This window comes from Dendrobates tinctorius, unplaced genomic scaffold (assembly GCF_039654945.1).
Source record: "Dendrobates tinctorius isolate UK_male_01 unplaced genomic scaffold, ASM3965494v1 ptg000022l, whole genome shotgun sequence".
In the NCBI taxonomy this organism is placed as follows: Eukaryota; Metazoa; Chordata; class Amphibia; order Anura; family Dendrobatidae; genus Dendrobates; species Dendrobates tinctorius.
In genome coordinates this window covers 84,310,183-84,331,437 of record NW_027361690.1, presented here as the reverse complement: position 1 = coordinate 84,331,437, position 21,255 = coordinate 84,310,183, and the positions used below count along the sequence as shown (strand labels likewise).

Below are 21,255 nucleotides of genomic sequence, written 5' to 3'. Positions count from 1 at the left end.
TGTCACCCCTTACTGTGCCCCCTCTCCCGGTATCTTCCTTGACTGACTGAGCCCTGTCTCCCTATAGCAGCCCTGACTGAATGAGCCTCTCTTCCTGTATCACCACTAACTGAATGAGTCCGCTATCTTTGTATCACCAGTAACTTAACTGCGCCCCTTCTCCCTGTATCACTCGTGACTGAGCCTCCTCTCCCTGTATCACCCCTGACTGACTGAGCCCTTCTCCCTGTATCACCCCTGACTGAGACGCCTCTCCATGTATCACCCGAATGACTGAGCCCCCTCCCCCTGTATCACCCGACTGACTGAGCCCCCTCCCCCTGTATCGCCCCTGAAGGATGTGCGCACATTGCGAATTTGCTTGTGGAAATTTCTGAGCAGTTTCTGCCTTTCTTGGCAGAAAACAGTTGAAATTCCACACGGTTTTGATGCCTTTTTGATGCAGATTTTCATGCGGATTTGTATGCGTTTTTATAAGCTAAATAAAGATATATTATTTAAAAAAAAATTGTGATGTCATTTCCTTGTTCTACCTCTTCTTTTTCATTCTCCATTGAAGACCATATTCAGGGCCATATTTGCCACTAGGCACTTGAGGGCACGTGCCTAAGGCGGGAAGATGCAGGGGGGTGGCACCTGGGCAAGGTTTTTTTTTTTCTTTATAAGTCCGGGTCGGCCCGCCCACCCACCTCAGTTTTCTGGCTGCTACAGGGGTCCCTTGTGACGATCCACCCTGCCTCCTTTCCTGGCATGTGAATCTGGAAGCGAGGACCCTGTGGCATTCTGCGGTTGCTTAGTAACGGCCTTTGCGCTGCCTAATGGGAAGCCACAGAGTGCCCACAACACGGAAGCATGGCTGAGGGCTCCCCGGTGTCTGCTTGTTCTCAGCGCAGGGCAGGCTGAGCGTCCTCTCCAGATACCTGCAGGCTGGGCCGACACACACCAGACTGCAAACGAGTGCAAGGCCCCGGCAGCGCCTTCCATTGCTAAGAAGAGGTAGGTGGTGTGGCGGGCAGGGCAGGTGGGTGTGCGGGAGGTGGGCTGGGTATGACGGATAGCGGTGTAGTGTGGGTGACAGGAGTGGAGTAGCAGAGCTGGGTATGATGGATAGCGGTGTGATGTGGGTGATAGGAGCGGAGTAGCAGAGCTGGGTTTGACGGATAGCGGTGTAGTGTGTGATAGGAGCAGAGTAGCAGAGCTGGGTATGACGGATAGCGGTGTAGTGTGTGATAGGAGTGGAGTAGCAGAGCTGGGTATGACGGATAGCGGTGTAGTGTGGGTGATAGGACTGGAGTAGCAGAGCTGGGTATGACGGATAGCGGTGTAGTGTGGGTGATAGGACTGGAGTAGCAGAGCTGGGTATGACGGATAGCGGTGTAGTGTGGGTGATAGGAGCGTGGGTATGACTGATAGCGGTGTAGAGTGGGTGACGAGTGGAGTAGCAGTGCTGGGTATGATGGGTAGCGGTGCAGTGTGGGTGATAGGAGTGGAGTAGCAGAGCTGGGTATGACGGATAGCGGTGTAGTGTGGGTGATAGGAGTGGAGTAGCAGAGCTGGGTATGACTGATAGCGGTGTTGTGAGGGTGATAGGAGCGGAGTAGCAGAGCTGGGTATGACGGATAGCGGTGTAGTGTGGGTGATAGGAGCGGAGTAGCAGAGCTGGGTATGACGGATAGTGGTGTAGTGTGGGTGATAGGACTGGAGTAGCAGAGCTGAGTATGACGGATAGCGGTGTAGTGTGGGAGATAGGAGCATGGGTATGACTGAAAGCGGTGTAGAGTGGGTGACGAGTGGAGTAGCAGTGCTGGGTATGATGGGTAGCGGTGCAATGTGGGTGATAGGAGCAGAGTAGCAGAGCTGGGTATGACGGATAGTGGTGTAGTGAGGGTGATAAGAGTGGAGTACATTTATCCACATGCAGTGACATTGACCATTTATTTGTGTGGCTGGCGCAGGAATGTAGCAGAGCCGGTCTGTGTAGTGTCACCATGTGCTCAGGTGTATACATCATGCACAGACCCAAAGCTCTCCTACCACCACACCTCCAACCCCCCAGCCTCCATTATTTATGTAGTGCCGCCACACCCCTCTGGTTAACCTTTCACTGCCTGAGCCTTGCCTTGACACGCAAAAATAAAACTCCACACACTCGTATTGAAGGGATTATTCAGACTGTACCGTTATTCTGTATCTGGAAATATAGATCTGGTCCGTCCACGTGTCTATACTGTATGCTGCTCCCCGTGATGTGCACTGATGCACAGTATGTGCATGTGCGTCTGTCCTATGTAAATGAGGGATACGTGTGATTATGTGACTTGTATCCGGCATTTTTCACCAGTATTCTCTTCACCAGCCTAACTTCTAATTTCTCAGGGGGTAGAGATTAGCTTCTATTGCCCACTCGCAGACATGAGTGACTCCTAGTCTCCTGTCTCAGTGTAGCAGAATTGAGTGATTCCATAATTTTTCCCCTATGCTTGGTTTAAAAAAGTTACCATTACTACCACATTTTTCGTTCTTGATTTCTTTTATTGTTTCTTAATGCCAGAAAGTTGCCATTTGAAATGACTTTAATTGTGTAGAAAAAAAGCAGATCACTGACTGACATGGCACAAAACTAAACAACTGAATGAACATCCTCCAAGGCCGGTGATTACATAATTTTTGCCAGGGGTTGAATATAATATACTACCAAACCCGAGGTTTAGTAATGAACAGGTGTCAGCCAGATACCTTCATTAACAAAACAAACACACGAAATCTGCGTGAAACGCAATGTTTCTTTTTCAAAAAAATTTTTTAAAAATTTTGTGGGCACCTGCGTAATTTTCATAACCATCAGAGGGAAAGCTGAGGGCTGAGGTTAATATTCTGGGAAGGAGCCTATAGCCATAATGATTCCCAGGCTATTAATATCAGCTTACAGCTGTTTGGCTGCTTGCTTAGCCTTTACTGGCTAATTTACAGGGGAACCCCAGAAAAAAATTGACATGGAACGCCCCTATAAAATCAAACCAGCAAAGGTTAGGCAGACAGCTGTGGGCTGATAGTAATAGCCTAGGAAGGGGCCATGAATATTGGCACCACTCCCAGGCTAAAAACATCAGCTCTTAGCTGCCCCAGAAATGGCACATCTTCCCACTTGCTATGTAGCGGTGGCAAGTGGGGTTCATATTTGTGGGGTTGATGTCACCTTTGTATTGTCCAGTGACATCAAGCCCACAGCTTAGTAATGGAGAAGCGTCTATAAGACACCAATCCATTAATATAGTTATATGGTAAAGACACAACCAGAATAAAGTCCTTTATTTGAAATAATCACACAGACTCCTTTATTGAATCTTAATTAACCATACTTACTGAACGCCTAATCCCCGACTCCCTCTTCTCCAGCAACAAAAATAAAATAATAAACCAACATATAATACTCCGTGTCCGACGTAGTCCATTTAATACCGAGTGTCCCATGATGATCTCACGTGTAGAACAGTCACATCGGGAAATGTTACTGCTCTACTCGGCCTCCGGTGATACACTGACAGGAGGAAATTGCTCCCCCAGTGTATCAATGCACTGCCGTGAGAGTTCACCGGCGTTCATCAGCTCCGGTGCTCTCACGGCAATACCGCTGTGTGAGAACTTTCCCACGCAGCGATGCCGTAAGTGAGAGCACCGGAGCTGATCAGCTGATTCAATGCGGGAGGGATAATCTGTCAGTGTATTCCCGGAGGCCAGGTAGAGCGGTCACATCTTCGGATGTGACTGCTCTACACGTGCGATAGTCGAGGAACACTAGGATTACCTGGACTATGGCAGACAGGGAGTATATGTTGGTTTATTATTTTACATTATACCTAGGAGACGAGGGTGTCGGGGATTTGGTGTGAGGGGAGTATAATGGGTTTTTATTTTTATGTGACTATGTACGTAATTTGACTTTTTTTTTTTTTTTCTTTTTTATAACTCTGAGCACAGGCTCCGGGAGATGATACTACTCTCCCAGCAGCGGAACCTGCTGTCATTGTTATCAGTGACAGCAGACATAGCCCGATGTGAGCAGTAGTCTCATCGGCCCACGCCTGCTTTTTTACCGCAGGTCACCACTGCGGATCACGCTGACATCTGCCAGCATGATCCCGCAGAGCTGTGACTGACAGTACTGGCGGTAACGTTACTGCACACAGCCGCACACACGCAGACAGACACGCACATAGTCTCCGCTCACACATATTCTCCGTCCACACACTCTTCCTCCTCCTGACATTTCCTTTTCTGCAGCGTTTTTGGCAGCAACTCCGTAGCAAATTCACAAACTTTTTACATCTGCGGTTTTACTGCGGATTTGACTGACTCAATGGAAGTCAATGAATGCAGAAACGCTGCAGATCCGCAAAAAGAATTGACATGCTGGGGAAAATAAAATGCTGCAATTAAGGACGGAAATTTCTGCAGCATGTGCACAACAATTCAGGAATGCCATTGATTAACATTCTAATCCATTGCAGATTTATAGCATTTCCGTGCGGGAAAAAAACACTGCGAAATGCAACAAATCTGCATCATGTGCACATAGCTGGTTTTCTTACCCCACCACTAAAAAAACTAGGCCTTTCATAAATGTTATGGCTTTAACGGTGGCAGAGAGATTTCCGTAAAAAGTATGAGGCGATGTGAGGGAGCATTCTTTTTCGATATCACTAATAAGGCCATGCATAAGTGATTTAGGGCCCTCACCATTATTAGTGGGGGCATTCATATAATGTATTTGCTGCAGAATTTCTACCACGGAAATCCCAAAGCAAATTAACAGCGGTAATATCCACATACAGTGGGTACCGAAAGTATTCAGGGTCCTTTAAATTTTTCACTCTTCGTTTCATTGCAGCTATTTGGTAAATTCAAAAAAGTTCATTTCTTTTTCTTATTAATGTACATTCTGCAGCATGGTGGCTCAGTGGTTAGCGCTGCAGCCTTGCAGCGCTGGGGTCCTGGGTTCGAATCCCACCAAGGACAACATCTGCAAGGAGTTTGTATGTTCTCCCCGTGTTTGCGTGGGTTTCCTCCGGGTACTCCGGTTTCCTCCCACACTTCCAAAGACATACTGATAGGGAATTTAGATTGTGAGCCCCCATCGAGGACAGTGATGAAAAAATGTGTGTAAACTGTAAAGCGCTGCGGAATATGTTAGCGCTATATAAAAATAAAGATTATTATTATTATTATTCTGCACCCCTCTTGACTGACAAAAAAAGCAGAAATGTAGAAATTTTTGCAAATTTATTAAAAAAGAAAAATTGAAATATCACATGGTCATAAGTATTCAAATCGCATATGTGCTTGGGGGAGAGGGGGGCACCAAACTGAATTCTTGCCCCTGGTGCCGGAAAACCTAGATACACCTCTGGGGTTCTTCCTTTGCTCATTATCGTATGGTCAAATGTGCTTTTTTTTTCTTTTCTTCTTCATTACAGATCTTTAGTGCTTATTTCCCCATTTTAGTGTTTGTTATCTCTGATATTCTTTTTTTTTTTTATTATACTGGGTATATTATTTATTATATTGAGGTGTTCTTGCAGGACCAGATTTTGGTTTATTGCTTGATACTTAATATATTGTTTGGAACTCGTCATCTACAGATCCTTTGGTACAATTCTTTATTTAATTTTTAACGACCGCCGATACGCCTTTTAACGGTGGTAGTTAAGGGTACTTAAACCACACCGCTGTTAATTAACGGCGCTGTGAAAAAAGTGTATAGCGCCCTCCCCCCTAGAGTCGGATTTTCTCCGGGGTCTCGGCTGCCGGGGGTAGACCCCAGAAAGCATGATTCGGTCGGTTTTTACCAACCCCGATTTTCCGATCGCTGTTATTAACCGTATAACGGCGACCGCAAAAAAAAAAAAGCTGCGATTTTACATTTAACTTCTCTCTCCTCTGATGTGATCGCACATCAGAGGAGAGAGAAATAGGGTCCCCGATCCCCCCGGTACCTCCTGGTGGTCCTCCTGCATCCTCCGGTGGGCGTCGCCATCTTCTTACGTACATTTTGATCACTGTGATAAACCCACAGCTCTGTGTTATAAACTTATGTGAAGCACTTGGGGGTTCAAAGTGCTCACCACACATCTAGATAAGGTCCTTGGGGGGGTCTAGTTTCCAAAATGGGGTCACTTGTGGGGGGTTTCTACTGTTTAGGCACATCAGGGGCTCTGCAAACTCAACTTGACGCCCGCAGACCAGTCCATCAAAGTCTGCATTCCAAAACGCCGCTCCTTCCCTTCCGAGCTCTCCCATGCGCCCAAACAGTGGTTCCCCCAACATATAGGGTATCAGCATACTCAGGACAAATTGCACAACAACTTTTGTGGTCCAATTTCTCCTGTTACCCTTGGGAAAATAAAAAATAGCAGGCTAAAAAATCATTTTTGAGGGAAAAAATGATTTTTTAATTTTCACTGCTCTGCGTTATAAACTTCTGTGAAGCACTTGGGGGTTCAAAGTGCTCACCACACATCTAGATAAGTTCCTTAAGGGGTCTAGTTTCCAAAATGGTGTCACTTGTTGGGGGTTTCCTCTGTTTAGGCACATCAGGGGCTCTCCAAACGCAACATGGCGTCCAATCTCAATTCCAGCCAATTCTGCATTGAAAAAGTCAAACGGCTCTCCTTCCGTTTCAAGCCCTGCCGTGCGCCCAAACAGTGGTTTACCCCCACTTATGGGGTATCAGCAAATTCAGGAGAAATTGCAAAAGAAATTTTGTGGTTCATTTTCTCTTTTTACACTTGTGAAAATGAAAAAAAAAATGGTTCTGAAGTAAAATGTTTGTAAAAAAAGTTAAATGTTATTTTTTTCCTTCCACATTGCTTCAGTTCCTGTGAAGCACGTAAAGGGTTAATAAACTTCTTGAATGTGGTTTTGAGCACCTTGAGGGGTGCAGTTTTTAGATTGGTGTCACTTTTGGGTATTTTCTGTCGTATAGACCTCTCAAAGTGACTTCAAATGTGATGTGGTCCCTAAAAAAATGGTTTTGTAAATTTTGTTGCAAAAATGAAAAATCGCTGGTCAAATTTTAACCCTTATAACTTCCTAACAAAAAAATTTTGGTTCCAAAATTGTGCTGATGTAAAGCAGACATGTAGGAAATGTTATTTATTAAGTATTTTTTGTGACACATCTCTCTGATTTAAGGGCATAAAAATTAAAAGTTTGAAAATTGCAAAATGTTTACAATTTTCACCATATTTCCATTTTTTTCATAAATAAACGCAAGTCATATTGAATAAATTTTACAACAAACATGAAGTACAATATGTCATGAAAAAAAAGTCTCAGAATCAGCAGGATCCATTAAAGTGTTCCAGAGTTATTAACTCATAAAGTGACTGTGGTCAGAATTGTAAAAATTGGCCTGGTCATTAAGCTGCAAATTGGTTCCGTCGCTAAGGGGTTAAGGGTACTCTGTTATGCGTAGGCAGGTTGTTAACTTACTAAGGGTACATTGTACTGATCGCTATCTATTGGCTTTTAAGTGTTTTTATATTTTTCGTAAATTTATGTAATAAAATGATTTGTACTTATGGCGATCCCTTTCGTACTTGCATACTTTTTTTTCCTTTTTGTCTTAAATGGTAATACAGATTAAATTAATATCTTTGGTGAAGAAATACGCTTTGTTGTTCTTGTTCAATCACCATTTGAAGTATTCTGCTTTATTAGATTTCAGTGCATAGAGGCCGGACTATGAACTGGCTCTTCTCCTACTTGTCGGAGATTCCCCTGCTCCTCCGTCTGCCTCCCGACATACAGGGGTTGGACAAAATAAAGGAAACACCTAACGTTTTGGCATCATAATCTTCGAACATGTTATAAACATGCAAACCGTGACATATGATAATGTTTTGTAGTTGATTATATGTGATATGTGTATGTAAATTAACTGTTTGTTTTGCAGAATTGTAAGAACACTGAATATCCGAGAGGTCTGCCATCGGTATCAGGTTTTCATCAAAGAGGCCAAATTGTTGGTGCTCGTATGGGCAGGCGCTAGTGTAACAGAAAGTGCCCGAATGCTTGGCGTGTCAAGAGGTACTGTCTCCAAGGTAATGACTGCGTTTGAAAGAGAAGGAAAAATGTCCGCAGCAAAGCACAGGTCCGGCCGAAAGTCGAAGTTGACTGAGAGAGACTGTCGGACTCTAAAGCGAAGTGTGAGAGAGGATCGCAAGTCCACGGCCCCGAAAATCACTGCTGAGCTCAATGAACACCTACAGAACCCAGTTTCCACGAAAACTGTTAGTCAGGAGCTGCACAAATCTGGATTCCACGGAGGAGCTGCAGTTAGAAAACCGCTGCTCTGAATGACAAATGTTTCCAAGCGTTTAGAGTGGTGTAGAAACCTCCAGAATAGGTCCCTCGAGCAGTGGAAACGTGATATTCTTCAACGAATCATCGTTTACCCTATTTCCGACCTCCGGCCGAGTGTACGTTTGGAGACAGCCGAAAGAAGCATTCCATCCAGACTGCCTTCTCCCAACCGTAAAACATGGCAGAGGTTCTGTGATGATCTGGGGTGCTATTTCGTGGAGATCCGCCGGGCCAATGATCTCCCTTCATGGAAGAATTAACAGCCGAGATTATTTAGGCATCTTGGGCAACCAAGTGCATCTTATGGTTCAAGCACTGTTCCCGGAGGGATGATAATGCACCAATTCATACAGCTAGAATCATTCAAGCATGGCACGAGGAACATTGTAATGAAGTTGAGCTTCTCATCTGGCCCACACAATCACCAGACCTCAACATTATTGAGCATTTGTGGTCGATTTTAGAGATTCAAGTTAGACGTCGATTACCGCCGCCATCGTCGCTCCAAGAACAGTAGGGTGTTTTAACTGAAGAATGGGCTAAAATTCCTTTGGAAACAATTCACACCTTGTATGAATCCATACCTCGGAGAATTGAGGCTGTAATCGCCACAAAAGGTGGACCTACACCATATTAAACTAACTTTTGTTGATGTTGCCAGGTGTTTCCATTATTTTGTCCAACCCCTGTATGACTTACAGTGACATGATATTTCGGGTTCCTGGCAAAATGATGGCTGTGTTACTCTGCCTTCATCTGCTTGTAACAGGCACAGGTCGAGCAAACGTTTTGAAAATGATGGGGGAAAAAAAAACAAAAAACGTCACCCCCTTTTCCTCAATTAAAAATAAAGAAAAAAATACAAAAACACTCTGGAATTGCTACATGTGTAAAAGTCCAGTGTATCAAAACATAAAATAAAATTAATCTGATCTGCAAACAGCATAAAGAGAATTAAATCGAAACTACAGAGGTATGGTTTTTGGGGCGCTGCAAGATTGCAATAAAATGCAATAAGAAGCTATCAAAACATTACATCTACCCCAAAATGTTGTATATAAAAACATCCTCCCAGTGCGCAAAAAATAAGTCCTAACTTAGCCCCATATCCCAAAAATGGAAGGCTTTACGAGTCTTGGAAAATGAGGACACATGCAAAATTTAATTTTAAACATTTTTTGAAATAAAACCTATACATATTTGGTATTTGCATAATTATACTGACCTGAAGAATGATATTGCCATGAACATTTTAAATAAAAAACACAAAAAAAACTCTTGTGGAATTGAATTTTTTTCGCAATTTCGGCACAGTTGGAATTTTTTTTCCTGTTTTTTTTTTTTCCAGTGCATCACATAATAAAATGATTGGTGTCATTCACAAGTACAATTCGTCCCACAAAAAAATAAGCCCTCATACGGCTATGGGGATGGAAGAATAAAACAAAAAAATTATGGCTGTTGGAAGAAGATGAGGAAAAAAATTAAAATTGAAAAAACAAAAAAAAACGGAAATTGGCTGTGACGAAAAGGGGTTAAAGAAAAACAAAGCGGTTTTTTTTGCCAAAAATATCAATTAAATCTGTGTTGCAGCGCCATTAGCCATGTCTTTACTTAATAAAATTGTACTGACAGGTTCTTTTTAAAATTCACGAATAGAAGAAAAATTTTTTGCTAAACCAGTCAAACTCCGTAAGTAAAAAAACAAGGCAAAACTTACAGACTGGGTCATATTTAAATAGTTTAGGGTCCTATTTGGTACATCAAGTTTGGTGGCATTTGAGGTTTTATTTTCCTATTTTACTTTTTCATATAGTGTAATAGTAGATTTTTCAGAAGTGGCTAGGCCTCCATGCGCGAGATGAATCTTCAGGTTAGTAGGTGTGCGGAAAAAAATAGATGACTATTTTTTTTTTTAAAGAAATGTTTAATTCTTGTCACCAGCATGACAGTAAAACTATTCTAGACTATGAAAAACACATCTTATTTAAAAAAAAAAATCACATAGAAACGTTTACATCTCCCATATACAAACACAACGCTATAGCACTAAATTTGCCATATTGACACGTTCATCAGCCTTTATTTCATGCTGCTTCTTTCAGTGGTGTGAGATCTGCTGCATGTAAGAACAGTGCTTCTGATAGTAGCAGCCATACTGAAAGATTTATCTAAAGAGACTCAGTGACTTAAAATACCCTGCTCAATTACTACTTACTTACATATACATACAATTCTATGAAAATAAATAGCTAAAAATCCATATCGGAAATCGACTAGAAACCTGGAAGGACGTACCGTACCAAGAAAAGGAACCAATCTATAACAAGGGAATCATTAACACTCAGGTTTAGTAAATACAGCAAAGCTATTTTGGCACTGAAATACATTATAAAGCCCCCGTTACACATAGCGATATCGCTAGCAATATCGCTGTAACGTCACCGATTTTTGTGACGTAGCAGCGATATTGCTAGCGATATCGCTGTGTCTGATACTTACCTCCGACCGGCTCCCCCGCTGCTCATCGTTGGTCGTGCAAGAACGTACTGGATCATTTCTCGTCGGTCACTTCCTGCTGGGCTTCCGGTTGCGCCGACGAGCGACGCGTGGACGCGGGCGGGAGGACGTCAGGATCGCCGCGTCTGACAGGTAAGTAGCGACCCCCGACCGCTGCTATGTCGCTGGTGAGATCTGCCTGTGTGGCAGCTCACTAGCGACCACTTAGCGATGCACCAGCGATCCATATCGTTGTCGGGATCGCTGGTGCATCGCTAAGTGTAACGGTACCCTAAGACTATAAGAAATTATAGTCTCAATCAAAGATTATTTAAAAATGTTGTGGATGGTTGAGTTTAATTTAATGGAAGCCAAAACTCTTGTTCTGAGTGTTTTTTTTTTTTTTTTAAATAAAGAGGAATCTGTTAGCTGGATTTTACCCCCAAACTGTGCACATAGCTCTAGGAAAGACAAGTTCATCCATACCTTCAACTACCCAGTCCATTCCTCTGTTACCAATAAATCGCTGTTTGTATCAATATGCAAATGAAGTGCTTTGGGCGTAACAAAGCACTTCCCAAGCATCTATCATCCGAGCTCTACTCCCCGGTCCAGCTTGGACTTGATGGAAGGCACACAGAAAAGGAGAACTCAGTCACGTCGGAGAAAGTGGCACTGAGAAGGGAATAGAGCTAGAATGACAGAGGCTTGGGAAGTGCTTTTTCACACCCAAAGCACTTCAGTCACTTCTAGTGGTGATTTCTTGGTAATGGAGGAATGGACTAGCTAGGTAAGGAAAGGATAGACTTTTCTTGGCTAGAGCTACATGCACATATTAACAGTTTGGAGGATGAAATCAAGCTGACAGATTCCCTTTAAAGGGGTTTTCCGCTGAAATGTTATTTATTATATATTTAATATCTATATTTATTTAAATACTAGATGGAGGCCCGATGACCGCATCGGGAGGGCAGTAATTTCACGATGGGGGCAGTTGCAGCGTTGAGAATCTCTCCCCCCATGTGCTCACCCACCTATCCACTCTCTCTTTCCTCATGTGCTGACTTCTCCCGTCTGTGCTCTCCTCTTTGACCTGTCTACCCCATGTGCTATCCCCCTTGTCTGCTGTCTCTCTCCTTCCTGTGCTCTCCCCTCATGTGCTGTCCCGTTTGAGCTGTCTTCCCCCTGTGCGCTTTCTCTCTCCCCCATCTGCTGTCTTCTCCTCTCGTGTCATCTATTGTTTGAACTGTGTACCCCATCACTAAACAGCCAATGCACAGCATGTCAGCAGGAATTTCTATTTAAAGGGGTTTTCCTATAAACAAAAGTTCATTTTAAAAATTGTCTGTGTCTGTCCGTGTACAGAACATACCTCAGCTCCTGGGCAGGGGAGGAAGCAAAAGACAATACTGACATTACAGCAGGAGATCGCAGAGGATACATTTTGTGAGGTAAAATATTGTTTAAAAACAGTCAATGAAATATTTTACCTCACAAAATGAATACTGTGTGGTCCCCTGCTGTAATGTCAGTATTGTCTTTTGCTTCCTCCCCTGCCCAGGAGATGTGGTATGCTCCGTACATGGTCAGACACAGATGATTTTTAAAATGAACTTTCGTTCATGGGGAAAACCCCTTTAATGTGACCGGCTTCCTCTGCCTGTAGACATGTTACGCATCTGCCGCCGGGATCAGCCGAATGATTCACTGCGCCTGCATGAAATTCGCACAGGCGCAGTAAATCAGACCACTGTCATCTTTGTGCAGACAGATATCGGCAGTCACAATAAAACTGCGCATGCGCTCCTCGTGTGTGTGTATGGTGGGGCGATGTTCCACTGGTGGTACCGCGCAAGAGGCTGGTACCACCAGCAGTTTCCATATTGAGACACCGATCACTTGGGTGTCCCAAAATGGCGGTCGGTGAACTTCCGCCGCTTAGAATTCTGGGATCCGGACACATCTGGACGGAACAGGATGTGAAGCCATTATAAGGTAAGTATATATTAGATTAATATCCTATTGGATAATATTTGCCAGTGTATTAACATAGGGATGGTTCCTTCCATCAGCTTCTGCACCGTTCTAACCAGTGACCAGTTTCCCACATGTTATGTGTCCGTAGTGCTCCCTAATTTACTTAGTTTGCTGGAAGGGGTGTCCGTCACATTATTCACACCTTGTCAACTCTATAACCTCTCCTGAGCCCTGCAAAAAAACACTCCCTCTGCTCCATCCTGGGAGATGAAACTGCTCCTTCCAAAAAGGCACCTGGAACTCTGGCATAGCTGTCTAGGTCTTCACCTCCCAACTGTTCTTATTGAGCTATGGTCTGTTCTGATGGAGTCCTGTGAGGACACTGCCATACAGACATAAAGAGGTGAGGCAGCATTGAACATTTCCGTACAAGAGGCGGAACAAAGTGGACAAAAAGGAAGGGCCCTTATCAAATAGAGGCACAAACAACTGATCTCTCAATACGTTATGTTGTGATGTGCCCGCCACTGAAACCATGGCCATGGTCTCAAGGCACATGCAAACACGATCCAGTGCTCATCCAGTCATGGAAAACTGGTGAGCATACGGCTGAATGACGTAGAGGCTAACAGGAGCAACCATCTATACGTGTACACTGGCCAGTACTCACGAACAAGATTATAATTATTAGTAGAAAACCACTTTATCATCCGAATAAAAGCACAAAATTGGATAATCTGAAAAACCTGGATTATCCTGGACTATTAGCAGTTAAATGTTGTTCCAGACAATGGTCCTACTTTTGCAGTTCAAGGAGTATGAAGGCCCCACACAAGGTAATGGGTGGCAACTTGTTGGCCTATCCCACTGTTATTGGACAACTTTAGTCTACTGTATATGGTGGCGTTAGGGCGAGGGCTGCTCTGTGATGCTAGTTACATACGATGAAGATCGCAGCACTTAATTGGAACAACGCATCCACAGATGACATGTGAACCACATTGTCACAAAAAAATCCCATAACATTGGATGTTTTGGTTGCAAACAAATTTTCCTCCACAGACACCAACACGAGCCGCAATGGAATAACAACCCTTCTGAGATTTGATCATTTGTTTGCAGCAAAATTGAAGTTCTAAAACACCCCACCAACAGTAAGTAGCAGAAAGTTTTGGGTCGTGTGACTTGTTTCAAAATATTAGTTTCTTATCTAGAATCATATAACCCTAACCTTAAAGTAGTATTCCCATCTCAGAGATTTATGGCATGTTCGTAGGATATGCCATAAATGACTAATAGGTGTGGGTCCCAGGGATGAGACTCGAATAGTCGTCTAGAAGAGGGTCCCGTCTTGCGTTGCTGTGAAGGAAGTGGTGACAATTCACTTTTATGGGAGTTCTGAAAAGGCATGAATCAAAGTACATTTATGAACACCACCTGTATCTACCTCGACTGCCCCTTTAGGCTTTTCATTTATACTAGTGCAAAACAAGAAATAAAAAAGCTGGAGTGGTTGCTACTACTAAGTCAGATTTCTGCTCTTGCTGTTATAAGACCATTTTGGCCTGCTGGTTTCTAATAGCAAGTCTATCCCAATGTATTACATTTTTAACTAATTCTACAGTATTTATTCCTGTGCCACACAACAGTTAATACATGTGACTTGTGGTCCACGTTCCTCCTTGTAGTGAGTCTTCGGATGCTTATTAAAGTGAACTTATTAGATACAATGTGCCTCAGAAACTTGAGGCTCTGCAGGATGGGCAAGGTAAAACATTTCCAAGGATACCTACTTTGTCATCAATTTTGCCCACAAGTGCACTGGTGGGAGTATCTGTGCACTTGCAGTACTCCGCTCTTCATCACTTCTCTAAACTAGCGTCAATCCTGCTTCTTGATTGACTGTTTAGAGGAGAAGTGATGTGGTGTGGGAAATGAAAGTGGGGAAAAGATGAGACAAAGATTGCAAGTGCATAGATATGGCTAGCGGTGCACTTGCGGGCCTAATTTGCATATTAATAAATACTGTAACAAATTTCTGCCCAACAGAGTGCCAGATGACGACAAAACAGGTATCCTTAGACATGTCTTACCTTGCTCTATACTATAGTACTTCAGGAATATTCTTACCAACAGGTAGCCTTTAAGTGAAGGACTATGTGTAAAGCATGTTCCACATTTTGAACGTGTAGAGGGTTTTGTCTCTATGTGAACATCTTTTATGTCTTAAAAGAGCTGAATTCTGGGTAAAGCATTTCCCGCACTCAATACAATGAAAAGGCTTCTCTCCTGTGTGAATCCGCAGGTGTTTGATCAGATCGGCTTTTCGGATAAAGCCTCTTCCGCAGACTGCACATATAAAGCGTTTCTCATCCGAGTGGATTCTCTCATGCTGAATGAGGTTGGATTTTGCAGTAAAACTTTTCCCACAGTGAGAACATGAAAACAGTTTTCCATCTGTGTGACTTCTCTGATGTGCCAAAAGCTCGGAGTCCTGAGTGAATTGATCGCACTCCAGCCAGGGGAAGACTTTCTCTCTTTCAGGAGCTGCACTACAGACGGCAGTATCACACTCATCGGGAGAACGCTCCTTACCATAAGAAGGATCACTATTTGTATTGGCGTCTTGAAGGACTGGATGTATATTTGGAAAATTAGAACTTTCTCCCGGTTCCTCTTTGACCTTACAATCTAGAGATAAAATAGGTTGGTCTTCCGGGTTATTCCTGATGTTGTATCCATCTGCTGGGAATAATATAGAAATATGTGAATATCTGAATAGGAAAAATAGATGGCATAATATTCATGGATGCAGCTCATTTCTATTCAGGTGATAAGGATCACCAATGTTTGTCTTTACCAAGACCGCAAGTGAAAAAAAAAAAAAACAACCTCAGAAAAGACGTTCCTGCACAGTAACCTGTCAGTCGCTTCTACAATTTGCTTGAGTTTCGGTACGGTTGTCTGAACTGAACCATACAGCCAACAAATGACAGAAAAAAATTGTAGCCCTTTTTCCTAGAATAATGTGGGAAAACACCATATGGCTATGTTCGCATGCAGCGTTCTTTCTGCGGTAAAAATGCAGCGTTTTTTTGGGTGCAGATCACGTGTGACTTGTCTTAGGGTACGTGTTTAATAAAGTTAGTTTTATTCACCAAAACTGGTTAAAAAACACAATGCAAACTACGCAAAAACATTTTTTTTTGCAACGTTTTTCTTACTTCTTACTTTTATCAATGCTGCAGTTCTCAAATTCAGACAAGTACACAAAAAACAAACAAACGTGTGCATTAGATTTCTGAAATCTCAGATTTTGCTGGGACTGTAAAAGTGCAGCTGTTAAGTTGCATAAAAAAGAGTTGCACGTGAACATAGCCTAAGGCCACATGGATACGTTCAGTATTTGGTCAGTATTTTACCTCAGTAAAATTTGTAAGCCAAAACCAGGAGTGGAGCAATCAGAGGAAAAGTGTAATAGAAACACGTCACCACTTCTGCATTTATTACCCACTCCTGGTTTTGGCTTACAAATAAGGATAATCGAATAGCTTCGAATAAGAGCTTATCCGATTAGCTGCCTTGGTATCCTGGATACCTGGAGCACAACAAACAGGCTCTCCATGCATGTGTTGTGACTGTCACACCGCCGCGACACATGCAGCTGCGGCGCCGATCAGCTGATCATCAGGAGCGCTCCAGGTATGCGGGTTCCCGATGCCGTTATTCGGTAATTACTATTTAGAGATACTGAGGTAAAATAGTGACCAAATACTGAAAGTGCGAGCGTGGCCTAAGGGTATGGTCACACAGTCTTTTTGCTGAATTTTTGGAGATAAAACACTCTAAAATCCTTGTTAACTCAAAACTCAGCGAAATGACTCAGTGTACACGTACCCTTTGATTGGTTTCACATACTGCATTTTTTCTTTTAAATTGTTACATTTGTTTTTGTTATTTTTTTTTTTTTTTTTTTTAAAAAGCCAGATATGGATACAGCAGGAAGGAAAAAAAATCTTCTCTACATTACTTATTCATTATTCATACAGCAGCTGTCACGCACGGGTCAGGAGAGCCAGCGGCCAGTCTGAGCATTGCGTTGCGAACCTCGTCGGAGTTATACAGCCGTCTGACTCTTCTCTTACGGCTCGCTAACACCAGCTTATTTTACGTTCGAGTGCGATCTGTCAAAACATCGGATCGCACTCGGACCAATGTTATTCTATAGGTCTGTGCATACGTCTGATTTTTTTCCTCAGACAGAGCTGGCCCGAAGAAAACAATCACAGCATGCCCGAGTGTGATCTGATATTCAGATCACACCCGGCCATGCAAGACAATAAGTTCTTGGGAAACACTGCACTGGGATGACATCTAGGACAGTACGATTTCTGTGTACTGACACAATAGAGAAGATGGAGAATTTTTTTTCTCCATCTTCTCCTCATGCGAGTAAATCGGATCCCACTATGGTCACCCACTGATCAGTTGATCACTGATCGACTCTATCCTCTCGGATGAGAGTACTTATGGTCATGTGACCCGAGCCATAGTGTTCTCAATGTTGCCTGTGTTCTGCGGAAACTGAATCAAATATGCCAGCTAGGTTGCTCTGTGCCCCCTGGGTGTGGTCACCAGACTTGTGCTATCATTCCGCACAATGGTTTTTGCATACCCCACCTCCCTCCCTGACTATTCACAGGACTGGCTTACCTGGAGCGAGAGCTGTCTGCAGAGAAAACTCGGGTAGGTCAGAGTTGTCAATCACCAGTGAGGGAGGTGGGTGCATGCCAAGTTAGAGGACAACATGCGGCTATGAGTCTCTTGGCCACACCCAGGGTGTACGGAGCATCCTATTAGCATATTTCATTAAACTTCAGTTTCTGCAGTGATTATAAAACTAAGATTACCTTCACACTCATCAGCTTTTGGTGCGTTTTTGATATGCAGAATTTCTGCACCATTTCTGTATCTATTATTTGGTATGTCATGCTTTAAATAAAGCTGCTTTGTTTTTGATACTTCCTGGTATTTGACTCTGTCAAAACTTTTAATAGACTTTATGCGTGGATTACATGCATTTTTTATGTGTTTCTGCTGCAGAAACGCAATTAAAACGCATGTGTGTTTTTTACCTACAGAATTTCACACCTATTGCAATTCTATGGGGAAAATCTGCACAGAAAACAACAGGGCTGTGGAGTCGGAGTTTGAGTCTGTATAAAATATGTAATAAATTGGGTTCAGTAGTTCGGGCAGGACGTGCTGTAAATGTTTTCATAATAATTATGTACATGCTCAGTAGTGACCAGTGCTGTGGGGTCAGAGATGAGATGAATCTGTGCTGCACTTTATGTACATGCTCAGTAGTGACCAGTGCTGTGGGGTCAGAGATGAGATGAATCTGTGCTGCACTTTATGTACATGCTCAGTAGTGACCAGTGCTGTGGGGTCAGAGATAAGATGAATCTGTGCTGCCCCTTTATGTACATGCTCAGTAGTGACCAGTGCTGTGGGGTCGTAGATGAATCTGTGCTGCACTTTATGCACATGCTCAGTAGTGACCAGTGCTGTGGAGTCATAGATGAGATGACTCTGTGCTGCCCCTTTATGTACATGCTCAGTAGTGAACAGGGCTGTGGAGTCGTAGATGAGATGAATCTGTGCTGCACTTAATGCACATGCTCAGTAGTGACCAGTGCTGTGGGGTAGTAGATGAATCTGTGCTGCACTTTATGCACATGCTCAGTAGTGACCAGTGCTGTGGAGTCATAGATGAGATAAATCTGTGCTGTACTTTATGTACATGCTCAGTAGTGACCAGTGCTGTGGGGTCGTAGATGAGATGAATCTCTGCTGCACTTTATGTACATGCTCAGTAGTGACCAGGGCTGTGGAGTCGTAGATGAGATGAATCTGTGCTGCACTTAATGCACATGCTCAGTAGTGACCAGTGCTGTGGGGTCGTAGATGAATCTGTGCTGCACTTTATGTACATGCTCAGTAGTGACTAGTGCTGTGGAGTCATAGATGAGATAAATCTGTGCAGTACTTTATGTACATGCTCAGTAGTGACCAGTGCTGTGGAGTCATAGATGAGATGAATCTGTGCTGCACTTTATGCACATGCTCAGTAGTGACCAGTGCTGTGGAGTCATAGATGAGATGAATCTGTGCTGCACTTTATGCACATGCTCAGTAGTGACCAGTGCTGTGGGGTCGTAGATGAGATGAATCTGTGCTGCACTTTATGTACATGCTCAGTAGTGACCAGGGCTGTGGAGTTGTAGATGAGATGAGATGAATCTGTGCTGCACTTTATGCACATGCTCAGTAGTGACCAGTGCTGTGGAGTCATAGATGAGATGAATCTGTGCTGCACTTTATGTACATGCTCAGTAGTGACCAGTGCTGTGGGGTTGTAGATTAGATGAATCTGTGGTGCACTTTATGTACATGCTCAGTAGTGACCAGTGCTGTGGAGTTGTAGATGAGATGAATCTGTGCTGCACTTTATGCACATGCTCAGTAGTGACCATTGGTGTGGGGTCGGAGATGAGATGAATCTGTGCTGCACTTTGTCCACGCTCAGTAGAGACCAGTGCTGTGGGGTCGTAGATGAGATGAATCTGTGCTGCACTGTATGTACATGCTCAGTAGTGACCAGTGCTGTGGGTTCGTAGATGAGATGAATCTGTGCTGCACTTTATGTACATGCTCAGTAGTGACCAGGGCTGTGGAGTCATAGATGAGATGAATCTGTTCTGCACATGCTCAGTAGTGACCAGTGCTGTGGGGTCGGAGATAATAATAATAATACATTTTATTTCTATAGCGCCGACATATTCTTCAGCACTTTTAAATTTCAGAGGATAGACATTGCAGCATAACAATAATCACATAGATCATAACAGATACCAAGAGGAATTAGGGCCCTGCTCGCAAGCTTACGATCTATGAGGAAAAAAAAAAAGGGAGACACGAAAGGTGGGTGGTAACAGTTGCCCTGATTGTATGGACCAGCCATAATGTTAAGTGTGTAACAGTACAGACACAGAGGGCTAATGGATGCATAAAGCATGTGTTAACATGATGCGGGGAACCTGGTTATGGTAAAAACGTTTGGCTGTGCCACGCATGGATAGAATAGGTTAATGTGTTGAGGTGGTAGGCCAGTCTGAATAAATGCGTTTTCAGGGCACGCTTAAAATTGTGGGGATTGGGGACTAATCGTATTGACCTGGGAAGTGCATTCCAAGAATTGGTGCAGCGCGTGTATAGTCTTGGAGACGGGAGTGGGAGGTTCTGATTATGGAGGATGCTAACCTCAGGTCATCAGCAGAACGGAGGGCGCGGGTAGGATGGTATACTGAAACAAGGGAGGAGATGTAGGGTGGTGCTGAGCCATGAAGAGCTTTGTGGGTGAGGTTAATAAGTTTGTACTGGATTCTGGACTGGATGGGTAGCCAGTGTAATGACTGGCACAATGTAGAGGCATCGGTATAATGATTGGCGAGGAATATGATCCTGGCATCAGCATTCAAGACAGAGTGGAGGGGGGAGAGTTTGGTAAGAGGGAGACCGATTAGAATAGAGTTACAGTAGTCGAGACGAGAATGAATAAGAGAAACAGTAATAGTTTTTGCGGAGTCAAAAGTAAGAAAAGGTCGAATTCTAGAAATGTTTTTGAGCCAGTGATCGTATGTGGGGGACAAAGGAAAGCTCGGAGTCAAGTATGACCCCAAGACAGCGGGCATGTTGCTGGGGAGTAATAGTGGAGCCACACAAGGAAATGGCAATGTCTGGTATAGGTGCATTAGTAGAGGGAGGAAACACAAGGAGTTCAGTCTTTGACAGGTTCAGTTTCAGATATAGTGAGGACATGATGTTAGACACAGCGTTTAGACAATCGCTGGTGTTTTCTAGAAAGGCAGGCGTGATGTCAGGAGAAGAAGCATATATTTGGGTGTCATCAGCATACAGATGGTACTGGAAACTAAATCTACTGATTGTTTGACCAATAGGGCCAGTGTACAAAGAGAAGAGGAGGGGGCCTAGGACTGATCCTTGAGGAACCCCAACAGTAAGGGGAAGATGAGAGGAGAAGAAGCCAGCAAAAGATACAGAAAAGGAGCGGTCAGAGAGATAGGAGGAGAACCAGAAGAGAACAGTGTCCTTGAGGCCAATGGAACGGAGCATAGTGAGGAGGAGCTGATGATCCACAGTGTCGAAAGCTGCAGAGAGAGCCAAGAGAATTAGCATGGAGTAATGACCATTTGATTTAGCTGTTAGAAGATCATTAGAGACTTTAGTGAGGGCAGTTTCAGTAGAGTGTAAAGAGTGGAAACCGGATTGGAGAGGGTCGAGAAGAGAGTTATCAAAGAGATAGCAGATAAGACGGGAGTGGACCAGGCG

The 21,255-nt window shown here is 43.5% G+C and overlaps 1 protein-coding gene across 1 annotated transcript in view; it reads right to left on the bottom strand.

Annotated features, from left to right (window-relative positions):
* Positions 1-12,446: 12,446 nt before the first annotated feature.
* Positions 12,447-21,255, bottom strand: part of LOC141084248 (uncharacterized) — a 101,507-nt gene continuing 92,698 nt past the window's right edge. Inside the window, exon 9 of the mRNA XM_073568829.1 lies at positions 12,447-15,582. Coding sequence (XP_073424930.1) covers positions 14,996-15,582 — 587 coding nt within the window. The 3' untranslated portion in view covers positions 12,447-14,995. The remainder of the gene's footprint in view (positions 15,583-21,255) is intronic.